Below are 13,014 nucleotides of genomic sequence, written 5' to 3'. Positions count from 1 at the left end.
TGGCGCTCTGCCCCGGGAAGGGGTTTGCGAAGTCACCTACGCGAAGGCCCCGGCACGATACGTGGGCGACGTGGGTGATTCAGAGGAAGAGCCGGAGGTAGGGCGGAGAGAGATCCCCGTTCCTCGCGCGCCGGCTCGGCTCGGCTCGACTCGGGGTTCGACTCGCCCCCGAGAAAGGGTGGCTTGTAAAAAACGCGAGGACTCAATCCGTGTACGATCCTCACCGTGGCCGTTCCTCGCCGCGTGCTGTCTCTACCTCGGTTTTCGGCAGTTCGTGAGCGACCTGTTCGCAAGTTCGACGACGACGCACGTCAGGGAAGACAGACAGAGAAACAGAGGGAGAGAGAGAGGTTCGTGACTTCCCTCCGGATGGTCTTCGCGACACGAGGAGGCCCTTCGCGGTGCCAGTTGCTCCGGACAGCTCGCACGCGCGTGGATTAATCGGCTCGACAGAAGTACCTTTTCTCACCTGCGTCGTCTTCTCGGTACGTAGAGCAACAATCTGTTTGAAGATACGATGCTGACGAATCTAGAGAGTAAATTGCGGTTTAATCACGGGATTATCAGTCGCGCCACGTTGCAAAGCCGGCATGGTCGTATATGTTTCGCGGTTTTTTGCATGCGCACCTATCGATGTTGATTGTTACTTCGCCACATGGTAGAACGAATCAACCTGCGATCGCGCGTTTCTCGCTGGCTCGCGACAATAAGAAAACCGGCGTGGTCTTATTGTGAATAGCTCAAGCAGGGCGCATCGACCTCGTGGAAGAGCACGCACCGGGAGAGCTTGAGAATTGTAGCTGTGCTTTGTCTTTATTAGATGAAACATGTAAGCATCGCATAAATCGCGTTTTGACGAAACTGCGATGAGTCGGTCGATACTGTGTGACTTTTGATTAAATTCACTGAAGCTTTCCACTCATAAAGAAATTTATTGCACACTAGGATTCTAATTTGAGACAAGGACGTTTATCGTATCTCGCGAAATGACGCTTTCGCGCGCGTTGCATCAATCCAGTGCGATTATATTACAACATTCCGCGTCACGAAGATACGAGTTGCAATCTTCGCGAGAGCAATTTCAGGCTTCGACGATAATACATCACGTGGCGAGATCAAAGAACCCCTGATGGAATATGCATTTGATTTAAAGCTTCGTATTTCGGAATTCCATCGAGTCTTCTTAAATCTTCAAAGTTTATACGATATTGAACATGCAAGATTACATGCAAACGAAATTACTATCCTAACTGTAATCTCGCATAAAACTATCAATATGTATCAACTTAGAAGGATGTATAGTGGTAGCATCGATTAAAATAAATCATATCGGATTTAAGCGCGAATATCTGCCGGTTTCCTAACAATATAAGCGCAGAAAAGAGTGTATTTACGTAATAGCGTAACATCGCGTGGGCGACGTTCGTCGGTCGATGTAAACTCGAGGGAGAGAGAGAGAGCTGAAATTACACCACATAATAAATCTTAGCGTTTTACGACAACAAAGACACGAAACACTGGAATAGGAACAATAGGCACGCTCGCAATTTACGATCTGTTATGAGAATTATAACAATAAATCGAATAATATGAAACGATGTAAGATGTGCTGTTTTCATCGTCACGGTCGTCGTCAGCTATGAAAAAATAGTTATTGTGTGGATTCTTCGTGCAACAAACTTCTTTCTTCAGCGGCTTTTCGGATTCACTGCTCTTCTGCTGATTGTCTCCTAATCGTAATAGAGGCTTCTCGAACGACGACTTATGCGGTTAATGATTTCGAACAGATGATTAATTATTGTATGTCATTTATCCAACCCTTATTAAACTTATTTCAATGAATCTTGATTAAATAACTAGGTCTAACGTTTTACAATTCATATGAGATATATATACGATATAAAATATACAAATAGTTGGTTTCAGTCATTTCTTTAATATTTTATTATTCGGAAAACAAGATTGCCTCGACCTAATTTTTCCTTGATACAATTCTATCTAACTTTATTAACCTTATCAACAATAAAGAACTTATCAACAAGAACTGTACTGTGGAAAAAAATAAAGGTTTCAGCAGTGACTAGTGAATCTAATAATTAAACGCGAAGGCGGGATTATTTTGAATCGTAAAATAACAAATAAAGAGAAAGAGAGAGGGGAGAGGAAAGATAAGAAAGAAAGATAGAATAAATTATTTCCCGCCTGTTTGATTTGAAAAGTCAAATCGGATAAACGAGTAAGAAGTAATAATTATGCCCGACGAATTTGCACAAACGTAAAAAGCAAAAAAGCAATATAATAAATAAAACATGACTTCCGCCTCACTTCCCTCACATTCCTAATCTCTTCACTTCCTTACTTCCAAAGAAAGGACAAACTTTTAAACGAATAAAACTGACAGGACATGATTGGATATTCTAGGTACTATATTTTTGTGATACAGAGGTCCTACCCAAGGAATTAATAAATGAGGCATTTATTCTTGTTTCTAATTTCGAGATAAAGATAGTACTGCTATTTCTTGTTTCTCTTAGTTTCGCACAAGTGAAGTACAAAGCTGCCAAAAGAAGGGCAAATAGATTCGTAATAATATTTAAGATCTACCATATAATAGTTCGTGGAATAGACTCGCGGAATACAACAAATAGCTCGGTATATAGGAGTGAGGGAAATGATGTATAGGGTGGGATAGGCAAGTAGAAATCTCATTGGGTTTGTACTTCGACGTGAACCAAAGTGTCCACAAATAAAATTCGACAGTTAAGAATATTGTGAAATGTATCATCGTCAATCAGTCGGCGTTTTGGGCAGCTAGCTTCACCACCTCTTGGAAGGTACGTATATATCGTGCGATGATAAGGTGTCTCGTGTTATGATCTGAAAATGAATAATAAATAACGATAAATAAAGAATTGATATGAGTACATATTTCGGAAACGACGTGTTATTTTGTGTCGCAGTACATTTTCCTTGTACATCAATCAACGAGCTGAAGAAACGGGCAAGGCTGCTGAGTACAAAGTGAGACGGAAAATTTCGGAATCCGGAAAAAGTTTAAGTTCGAGGTGATCGCGTGGTACGAATCAGACACAGAGCAGATTTGATAGAAATGAAATTTCATCCAACTATCGCAGCCGCCGCCCTCCGTAGTGCGTATTGTGTAAATATGCTGGATTATAGTGGATCCAGCATATCCTCGCGGGAGCATTCGTACGTTCGCGCACGCAACACACCCCGTGCGCATGTTATCGGACATTTTGCTTTCTCCTTCTACCTGACCCTCGAGAGGAAAAGCGACTCTGACCTTGGTCGCCATGGCAATTTCAAAGACATACTAATTCCGTTATAGCTGCGTTCAGCATTCGAAAAGTTTTTATTAAAAAAAAAAAGAAAAAAAAGTCACGTCACGAAATCGAGAAAGCGTGAAAGAGAACGCGAAATAACGCGAAGAGCGCGTATCGGTATTGTGAGATTAATAATATTTTCGAATTCGGTAAATTTCACGCTTATGCATCTTGTTGGTTGTTAGTTATGTTCGCATTTTCAGTGCGATTCGATGTAGGCCAGTGAAATTCCGTGGGCGTTGTGAATTTGCTTGCCGCGAATTCGACGGTGCCGATAATTGTGCGCGTGTACTCGCGTTTCCTTTGTAATCGCGCAAAAGTACTGATCACAGTGAGCCGCGTTGATTAATCCGCATCTCGATTCCTCTCACGTACCTCGCAACCATATCGCATTTATGGCTTTTCATTCAATATCGCTCCGTTCCGTTTCGCGAATAAACACACGGTGCTTTGCGTCGTTAAATTTAACTGCCTTTCTAATTGTGAGATTAAACGATTTACAAAAAATTCTTATTTACATCGTTATCTCGGCGATCGTGACAAATGATATCTACGTTCGCGTAGAAACACTCGGGTGAGAACAGTTCAAGTTCCCTGTTTTCGTTTTCACTAGCCAGCGCTGGGTAACGTCGTCACCCGCCACTTTCGCTCTCGTCCGAGTTTCAATGTCGTGGAACGGGAATGCTCTACGACGTGCGCGACGGAAAATCGCGAAGACGGGTCCGATATAATTCTTTTTTCCAGTAGGAAGCACGCGGAACACGGTACAATTCGAGACTTGATACAGATTTGATAATACTTGCTATGTTTATTATGACAAGAGATAAGTAAACTTCCGTGCGAGTTTATACGCGACTTTCTCATACAATTTAACAATTAAATATTACTTGTATAACATTCGCGCTCGCGGAATGGTAATATATGTTTAAAATTATGACTGTGTGTTAATTTCATGGGAAATTGATTCCATTGAAAATTATTTTACGTATCGTAAGGGAAATACTTGGTAACATTACGATTTATGACAATAAAAAATGTCAAGTAAGTCCGTAAGAAGTTTCATATTGTATGCGAATAAGTTGAAGATTCCAGAAAAAGTAATATTTGACTGTTTTGAGGAGTATACGGTTATCGTAGCTCTTACTTTAATATTTAAACGTACTTAGGCGATCGAAATTCTGGCCGAGTTCAGGTATCAAATATTTGAAAGCTATACTAATCAATGATGTTACATAATGGATTTCGGGATTAAATCGATTTTGTTTTATCTGTAAAAATTAAATATTTCTACGACAATATGCTCATATTGCGTAAAAAATTACATATTTATTTCTCTTTCTTGTTATGAATAAAACTCTAAATAATGAGTAAAACTAGAAAACATTCCAACTAAATAAATTTTAATTATACTAAAGAGTCGTAAAAACGGAGAGCCTACTAATTGCGTATAATTTGACAATCGAATTGTGTCGATTTTATAGAATAATATTTGAATAAAATCTTTAACCAATTTGTAGTTGAATTTTAAACAATAGAAATGTCAGAGTGCATTTTAAAGGATCGGCGAAAATAATTTTACTTCCGAGTAATGTGATCGAAAACAAATCGTGATCTTACATTCTTTAATTAATTTCAGCTGACCGTTTAAGAATTTTAATTTAAAGTTCAGTTCAGGGAGAATTCATTATGTTGTAAAGCTACAACAAATGACAATTTCCTTTTGATATATTCGTCGAAAAGTTCGAAGCCAAATTATTCAGGAAATCCATTGTTAAAAAGTAACATGATAGAAATAGGACACTCTGTATAATTCGATTTGTACGTAAGGTGACATTCGTCGCGATCGTAAAATAAATTTTTGTCAACAAGACGTGGCGATCAGTTAGTTTGGTGTGTATAAAAGACCAGTGTATAAGAAGCCAGTGTGGTTTTGTGCGAACAGCAGTTGTTTTTGTTACAAAGCTCGTCTAGAGAAAAGCAAACTAGTCGAAACGCGCTATCAACAAGGTGAAAACGAACGATCGTTGATGTTAGCCGAGGGAAGTTTTCACGCGTTTATCGATCTTCGAATTTCGAGTGATACGAAACTTCATCAACGTTTACATTCGACGTTCACATCTTTGTTACGTCTTACGAAACAGGAAAATTGGACAGAGAAAGAATCGCGTGAGCGCTATACGAGTTTTATATAATCAACTGACAAACTTGATCAGATACATTACCGAGAAAAATAATGGAAAAATTGATATATAACAAAATATATAAGTGTTTCTGTAATATAATACTTGATTACTAATTTCATAAATTACTAATTCTTTTGTTAATAGAACATAAAAAGACAAATTTTCAGATATTTTATAATTAATAATAAGCAATGATCCAAGTTACTCTAATATTTTCTCAACTTATATCTGCAATGTTCAAAATATATTGTGTGTAGTTTGAGATATGCTTTGAGTTTTTTTATTGCGTAAATATCGAGAGATTTTATTAAAAATTTTAGGACTCTGTCTAAAGCGAAAATGGAGAGACTTGCTAAAAATCTTCAAAACAACAGTATTTTAACTTTTAGATTTTTAAGACGAATATGTCGTGAAGCGCAATGAGGCGGTCTCTGCACGATCCTATGTGGACCCGTGCGGTTCATTTAAACCGCGGTATGCCTATACGAATGAAGCCGCAATAACCGCACGTGCGTGCAAGTAAACGTGCTCGGATGCATGCACGTGCATTTGCACGTCGAATTATCTGCGGTTATTGATTCCCCTAAAAGTTATTGATTCCCCTAAAGTTCCAATAATACAAGAGACGGCCTACTCTCGATCTCACAATTTCTTCTTCTATCACAGGGAGAAGGGCAAGCGGAGATACGCTCGACATGAGAAGAGAATAGCGTTATAATGATAAATTTAAGACGACACCGGGCCATCTTGATCATCATTCTATCAATATTCTGTTTTAATTTTTGTTTCAGATAATTAGTTTACAAGCGTGATCCCGTGTCTCACGATGAGTTTCGAGAAGAACTACAATTCCAGCTCAAGTCTTTACGACTTCTACAATCCGATAAGTCGACTGATCCCAGAGATTTCTATCGACCAAATTTACCAGAGAAATGAACAAAAATCAAGTCATTCCTTTGCACCGGTAAGTAAACTACCTTGCCTATATAATTCGCCCATAATATTCCAATTCTCCGTTAACGCGAATTCCACGTCGGTGAACGCGTCATGTAGTTCACGGATAGCTTTGTGTAAAGTTAATGATACTTACAGCTGAAATTTACGATATTCGATATTTGAATTTGCAAATGATGCAGCAAGAATGGTCATGTTGCAGATTGCAAGCAGATCACCGAGCAGTTCGGGCACCAGCTCGTCGGGCTCTTCCACTACCCATCTATCGAGTCTCCCGACTGCCAGTCCACCATATCTCTCGCATACCACTTCATCAGACTTCTCGCGTACCACTTCATCAGACTTCTCGCGTACCAGCCCGTCTAGTTTGTCCATGAGCCCACGACGCTTCTCCAACGACAGTCCATCAAGGTTCTCGTCTGCTAGTCCGGTCCAGGGTCTGTCGTCCATCAGTCCTCCGTATCTCTCGCGCAACAGCCCACCGGACTTCTCGAGTGCTGGTACATCGTGCTTTTCGACCGACAGTTCGATAGAGCTGTCGACTGTTAGTCCACCGTACTTTTCGCATACAAGTCCATCAAGTCTCTCACGAAGCAGTCCATCGAGCCGTTCGCGCGCCAGTCCACTAGGCTTCCCGCATGATAATCTTGAATTGAATTTCTCGACCGCACTGAACATTTCAAACAACAACACGACAGTCTCTTCGCCTAATGGCAATATAGTAGACGGGCAGCCAGCAAATTCAAGATATCTGAATCTCGCGGTAGCTTCCACAGATGTGGAGAACAACAGATCCAGGATACTGCGATCTTACAACAACGGCAACTCTGCACATGAATCGGTAATGCTATTTATATCAACAGTCGCTTGTAATCTTTGTCGAACGTTTTTGAGTCCTCTTATCGTCGTTATTTTTCCTTTAAGACGAGAAAAGCAAAATATATTTGAAATACTTAAAGTAGTGTTAGTTACAGTAACCGACAAATTAATTCGAGTAATTTAAATAATGGATTTCAAGAGAAGAAACACGGACTTTGTGTTTACTATTGAATATTATTATTCATTTGATAAAGGTTTCTCTCTTGTCGCACACAAGGCACAATCGCTCTTGTGCGACCGTTATTAGCTTTACATTTGTGTACTCGTTTGAATATGTGTATATCGTACTCGGTAAACGTGTTAAGTAAATATATATTTATAAGATATATTAGCAGAATTCTAAAGGAATATCATACATAACTTCTAAAATGAGAGGACTTTGTAAAAATAAGTAATGTACGTTTGAATATAACGAAATAGAGAGATGTTGAGACTTAAAGAGTTTTAATGACGAATGTTTAATAGAATGGATACTCATCCCCTTTCGTGACATCAACGAATATACTCGAGCACGAAGCCATTATCCCGACGGATAATCAGATTGATATACCCAGCACATCATCGGCATGGCATATGGTTAATATTCCACCGCCTAGACCGCCATCCCACTGCTCACGAAATATCCACGATGTCACCCAGCAGCGTTACTGCCTCACTTGTAGCCAGCCATACTGCAAAGACTGCTGCATTGGTTACCACGAGAACCACGCGCATGAAGATTTTATGAAGTACCTCCAGCTCACCGTAGACCAAGGCACGGACACACTGAGAAATGCCCGCACGACGCTGAATATGCTCCAAACTGACTTGGAAGATGTGCAGGTGAGCGAAACAATACATTTGCCGAATCTTTTTCGACGCAAACATCATCTTCCAGAGGAGTCATATACCTCCGATCTGCACTAAATATAAACTTTAACTCTTTGCGTTGGCATTTATAATACTCGGACTCATGACAAGTGTGCACCTATTTAAACATTGCGATCTTGCGAGACGTGACTTACAGATTCTTCCTGATCCTTTTTTTATTAACTTAAACAATTGAACTATTAATTACGTGAGCAAGAAGATATATTTTTTAATTACTTGAAGAAAAATTAGATTACTTCTTGAGTCGGATAATCCGATCGTAAAATTGCATGTTAAATCCAGAATTACTGAATTTAACACAATTGACAAGTTATGTACGCGACTACTGATTTTTTAACGTGGTATTCTTCTGCATCCATTCAGTTGGACGCTGAAATGTTAGATCAAAAAGCTAGACAGGCGGCCGCCAATGTGATGAGCTGTATACGAAGGCACATTTCTGCTCTGGAAGCCAGAGAAAAGGAACTATTGAATAGCATTGAGCGAGCGCGAGTAGTGAAGTTTGACTCTCTGAAAATGAAAGATGAGCAATTGAGAAACGATAAGACACGCCTGACGAAAGTCACTTACAAGCTTTGTAACGTTCTGGACTCTTGCGACTTATCGAGCAACCCAAAAGAGCTTCTGGCGATCAAAGATATGACGATGGCTGAGGTAATAATCAATTTTCTTATACTTATTTACTTGCGCATTATACTTCACTCTACATTTTACACTTTCGATTTTTAATTGATAGAAAAGCCATTTCTATTACATTAATAACATTGATACTAAAATCTATTATACTAAACCTCTTGATACTTGAACTTCTCTATTCAAGTGTCAAATATAATCCGAGCTTAATGCTGCGTGACACTTGGTAAGAATTTTTTATTTATTTATTGGCTGTACTTGTTACCGTCTCATTTAATTATATGTACCAATTATTACAGTATTTAATTAACAAAAGATACAAAAGTTCTATGTTGTGAACGAGTCAGATTTTAATAATTGTGATTGAAAATAGATGAAATTTGTGACAATTGGCCAGTAGAATGCTCATGTAACGTAAGTCCTCTAGTAGCAGGATTTCTTCCTGCGGTTGTGTATCAATTTTCATTGATATCCTGGGACTCACATAGTGCATTCTCATTGAAATACACTCGAAAGTATATATGTGCTTTGTATGATGATGCAAGATGTTCCAGATCAAACAGAATCGGCGATATCGATCTACTCGCGAAGAAAGTTGGATCTCGTTCACATCTCTGGGGAATACCTTGATGCACGAAATTGCCAATTTGGGCAATATTCAAACAAGCAATCCGGGCCCAATCGGAGAAGGACGTGCGATTTGCGGCGGCAATTCGTCACATTTGTACTTGTACACCCCGAAGATTCCCAAAGAGATCGGGCGTGGTCGTCCTGTGCCGGGCAACAGTTTTCCCGTGATAGTCGGAGAATCTGCTTACAACACTGTAGTCAAGGTGATTGGCGACAATGGAGACGTTCCCGATAACCTCTGCCGTCCGTGGGGTATAACTTGTGACAATAGAGGTCACATTATAGTCGCTGACAGGTCCAACAATCGTATACAGATTTACCGTGAGGACGGCACGTTCGTCATGAGATTCGGGTCCCAAGGGACCGGACAAGGCCAGTTCGACCGTCCAGCCGGAATTGCCGTCGACAGTAGACAACGTATCATCATCGCCGATAAAGACAACCACCGCATTCAGGTGAGACTATCTCTCTCGAGAGCGCGAATGTCGTCACTGTTCCGATATTTGTAGGGCAAAACGCAACTGCAAAGCATCTCGTTTCAGATTCTTCAGATGGACGGCACATTCGTGAATAGCTTCGGCCAGAAGGGTCACGAAAACGGCCAGTTCAATTATCCGTGGGACGTGGCGGTGAACTCGGAATGCCGGATCGCGGTATCGGACACCAGGAACCACCGTGTGCAGCTATTCAGTCCCGACGGTGTGTTTCTATGTAAGTACGGCTATGAGAACACGCCGAACATGTGGAAATACTTCGACTCGCCGCGGGGGGTCTGCTTCACTCCCGACGGCAGCCTCATAGTTAGCGACTTCAACAACCACACGCTGGTGTCCATCGATTCGCGATTCTCGAGCGCGCGCACGTTGACCTGCGAGGCCGTCGATAACAGTAACAAGCCGTTCCTACGACCCCAAGGCGTGGTGGTCGACGACAAAGGCAATATCATCGTCGCCGATTCTCGCAATCATCGTATACAGGTGTTTAACTCGAGCGGCAGATTCCTGTGGAAATACGGTGTTCACGGCACGAACATGAAAGAGATGGACCGGCCAGCCGACATCGCCCTCTTGCCCGACGGCAAGATCGCGATTGTTGATTTCGGGAATAACCGCGTGCTGGTGTTGGACCGCGTGATCGAATCCGTAGAGTCTATGTAATGAGGACAAGAATTGTCACACAGAAATCAAGTGTGGCAGACTTGAGCGGCCGCGACTCTCGCATATCTTGCGTTTACAAGCGCGCGGCGGAATTTTCAATTATTCACTCGTCTTCTTATTGCTGTATAGAATCGTCACGTTACAATCGTATTCTGGAATTCGACGATTCATGTAGCCACTAGTCCCTGATGCGTGGACACTGAAAATCAAATTGTTGACAAAGAAGCAGTCTGCACGTTTGATGTTTCTTGTGTTAGATAACTGTTTTAATTACTGTTACATACTTTTAGTTTTAATTGGAAAAATAACATCGATATTCGTAAGAGTAATATGCACCTCAACGGAATTATTTACCTTGCTGTTCAGCGAGACGCTTTTTATCGCAATTTCGTCTGACGCAAAATTACAAGACAATTTCTCTGCTTGTAAAAATAATTATTTCCTCTACTCGAAAGATGAAAACATCTATTCCTTCTTGATCGAGGACAAGAGCTGCATATTATTCTTGCAATCGATTATAAAAATAATTTTATTACGATTGTACATGCATATACTCTGTGCAAAATGGACGCATAAAATGCGCATGTAGTTTTGATGTTAGCATGGCGTTCACGCTATTTGTCTCCGTTACGATTTAAAACCAGAAAACCGGAGATTGATGACAGAGAAGGAATCGTGTAAGTGCTACACGTTTTGTGTAATTAATTGACAAAATCAATCGGCACATCGTCGAGAAAAGTGATGGCGAAAAAAATTAATATAACGAAATATGGATAAATTTAAACACATCCATAAGAACTTTTTTTCTTCAAATTTTATATTAATCTTTTACTTATTATCTTTAATTATTGTGTATGAATTGTGAACTTTTTATTACCAATTCTTAATTGCTTGTCTCAAATATTATTAAATTTTTTGTTAATTAATACAAAAAACAAATTTTGAAATATTTTATAACTGAAAAAAGCAGTGATTAAAATTACTCTAATATTAATTTTCTTAATCTGCGGTCTACACTCTTTAAGATATATTATGTACTTTGAGATATATTGTGTCTTTGAGATATATTTTGAATGTTTTTATTATGTAAATATCTTGATTTTGCGGATCATTATTTCTCATTAAAAATTTCAGAATTGCATTCTTTCTCATGATCAGTTCCATATTATGCAACTTGTTATTTGCTTTCTATATATTTTTAGTGTTGAATATTTTATATATTTTAAATACTTGTAACTACTATAAATTGTCAGACGGTACTGAGTGGCATTGACGGCATTGAAGGTATTGACGGTATTGTGTACGGTATTGAATTGCAACTATGCAATTATGTGTAACGTATACTACTAACGATTTCTTCCAACTAATCGCATTGTGCGTAAGAATTTGTTTTAAATATAAGAATATATATATATAGTTTTTACTCAATTATATTTAAGTTTAATTCTTAGTTAATTTACTTCTATATATAAGCTAACTGTTATGATAACTACTTAGTAATGTTAGAATATTAATGTAAGTTAATCGTTGCCATAGTTGAAATGTAAGGATCAGTACAAAGTGAGAGAGGAAGAGCGAGTTGTAAAAAAAGAGTGAAAAATTGCTCGTTAAGACGGTAGCAAGGTGCTGATTGTTTTTGCAGGTTGATTGACAGAGACAGATTAGAATGCTGATTGAATTAACGAATTCGCGTATGCGAGAACGCTAATTAAATTGTGCACGTATCGATAGAGAAAAAAAGGCAAAGAGAGAGAAATTTTTAACGTGGTTGTGAAAGAGACGGCACGTGTTTGCGTAAGACGTGTATATCCTATAAACAGTCCACCAACCCTTTTGGATCCGCTGCTAATTCTTGCGACGTTTCTTCGGCATCTCTAGTATACATGAGTACCTTGGTGCTGGAACGGCCAACGTTGTATCTTCAGAGATTCACAAAGATAATTTTTTCCTCCTACCTCCCAACCACGACACTGGTCGTTTCAGTTTCCGAGTACAACTATTTTGTGCTAAAGTTTTCTCTGTCTATAGCTTAAACTTATTTAATAATGCAGAATAGAGAAAAATGATGTCTCTTTTTAGAAAGAAAAGAAAGATACATATATATATATACATATATATTTTAACGAAAGAAACGCACCTGGAAGTCCTAACGTATAAAGAGATATGAGAGTACTTTTTTATAAATATCCTATGTGCGAGAAATAATTGGTATATTGTTGTATCTCGTGAAGTGGCGACAATGTGAGTGACAGTACCATTACCTCATGAGAAAGTGACACGAATGACGCGTATTAGTATTCAATGCAACGCACATTTGTGTAACGCCAACTTTCGGCTGTGTTAAACACATATAACAAAGTCACA

At 39.3% G+C, this 13,014-nt stretch overlaps 1 protein-coding gene across 9 annotated transcripts; it reads left to right on the top strand.

Annotated features, from left to right (window-relative positions):
- The first annotated feature begins 201 nt into the window (after positions 1-201).
- LOC116841725 (E3 ubiquitin-protein ligase TRIM71-like) lies at positions 202-12,083 on the top strand. Of its 9 annotated transcripts, none has more exons than XM_032810019.1 (8): positions 2,260-2,834; positions 2,961-3,065; positions 6,319-6,491; positions 6,684-7,322; positions 7,826-8,182; positions 8,594-8,884; positions 9,409-9,948; positions 10,036-12,083. In XM_032810019.1, the coding sequence occupies exons 3-8, from the start codon at positions 6,354-6,356 to the stop codon at positions 10,648-10,650; spliced, it is 2,580 nt and encodes an 859-aa protein (XP_032665910.1). In that variant the 5' UTR covers positions 2,260-2,834; positions 2,961-3,065; positions 6,319-6,353; the 3' UTR covers positions 10,651-12,083. The 9 variants fall into 9 exon arrangements, with proteins under 9 accessions (XP_032665912.1, XP_032665910.1, XP_032665917.1 ...); XM_032810026.1 differs by having other exon boundaries at positions 2,961-3,076; positions 9,418-9,948; XM_032810016.1 differs by having other exon boundaries at positions 2,961-3,076.
- Positions 12,084-13,014: the final 931 nt, after the last annotated feature.

The sequence above is a fragment of the Odontomachus brunneus genome, unplaced genomic scaffold, assembly GCF_010583005.1.
Source record: "Odontomachus brunneus isolate Ranch 3 - 2012 unplaced genomic scaffold, Obru_v1 Obru_scaffold_018, whole genome shotgun sequence".
In the NCBI taxonomy this organism is placed as follows: Eukaryota; Metazoa; Arthropoda; class Insecta; order Hymenoptera; family Formicidae; genus Odontomachus; species Odontomachus brunneus.
Note: the sequence above shows the minus strand (reverse complement) of the source record. Positions and strands in the feature narration are given on the sequence as shown.

What these genes read in the sequence shown, in the direction of transcription:
- LOC116841725 (XM_032810021.1), top strand. Translation starts at nt 6,354, where the DNA reads ATGAGTTTCGAGAAGAACTACAATTCCAGCTCAAGTCTTTACGACTTC. An exon ending in GCAACTCTGCACATGAATCG is followed by an intron (nt 7,323 to 7,825) that starts GTAATGCTATTT and finishes AATGTTTAATAG; the next exon opens with AATGGATACTCATCCCCTTT. An exon ending in AAGATATGACGATGGCTGAG is followed by an intron (nt 8,885 to 9,408) that starts GTAATAATCAAT and finishes TGATGATGCAAG; the next exon opens with ATGTTCCAGATCAAACAGAA.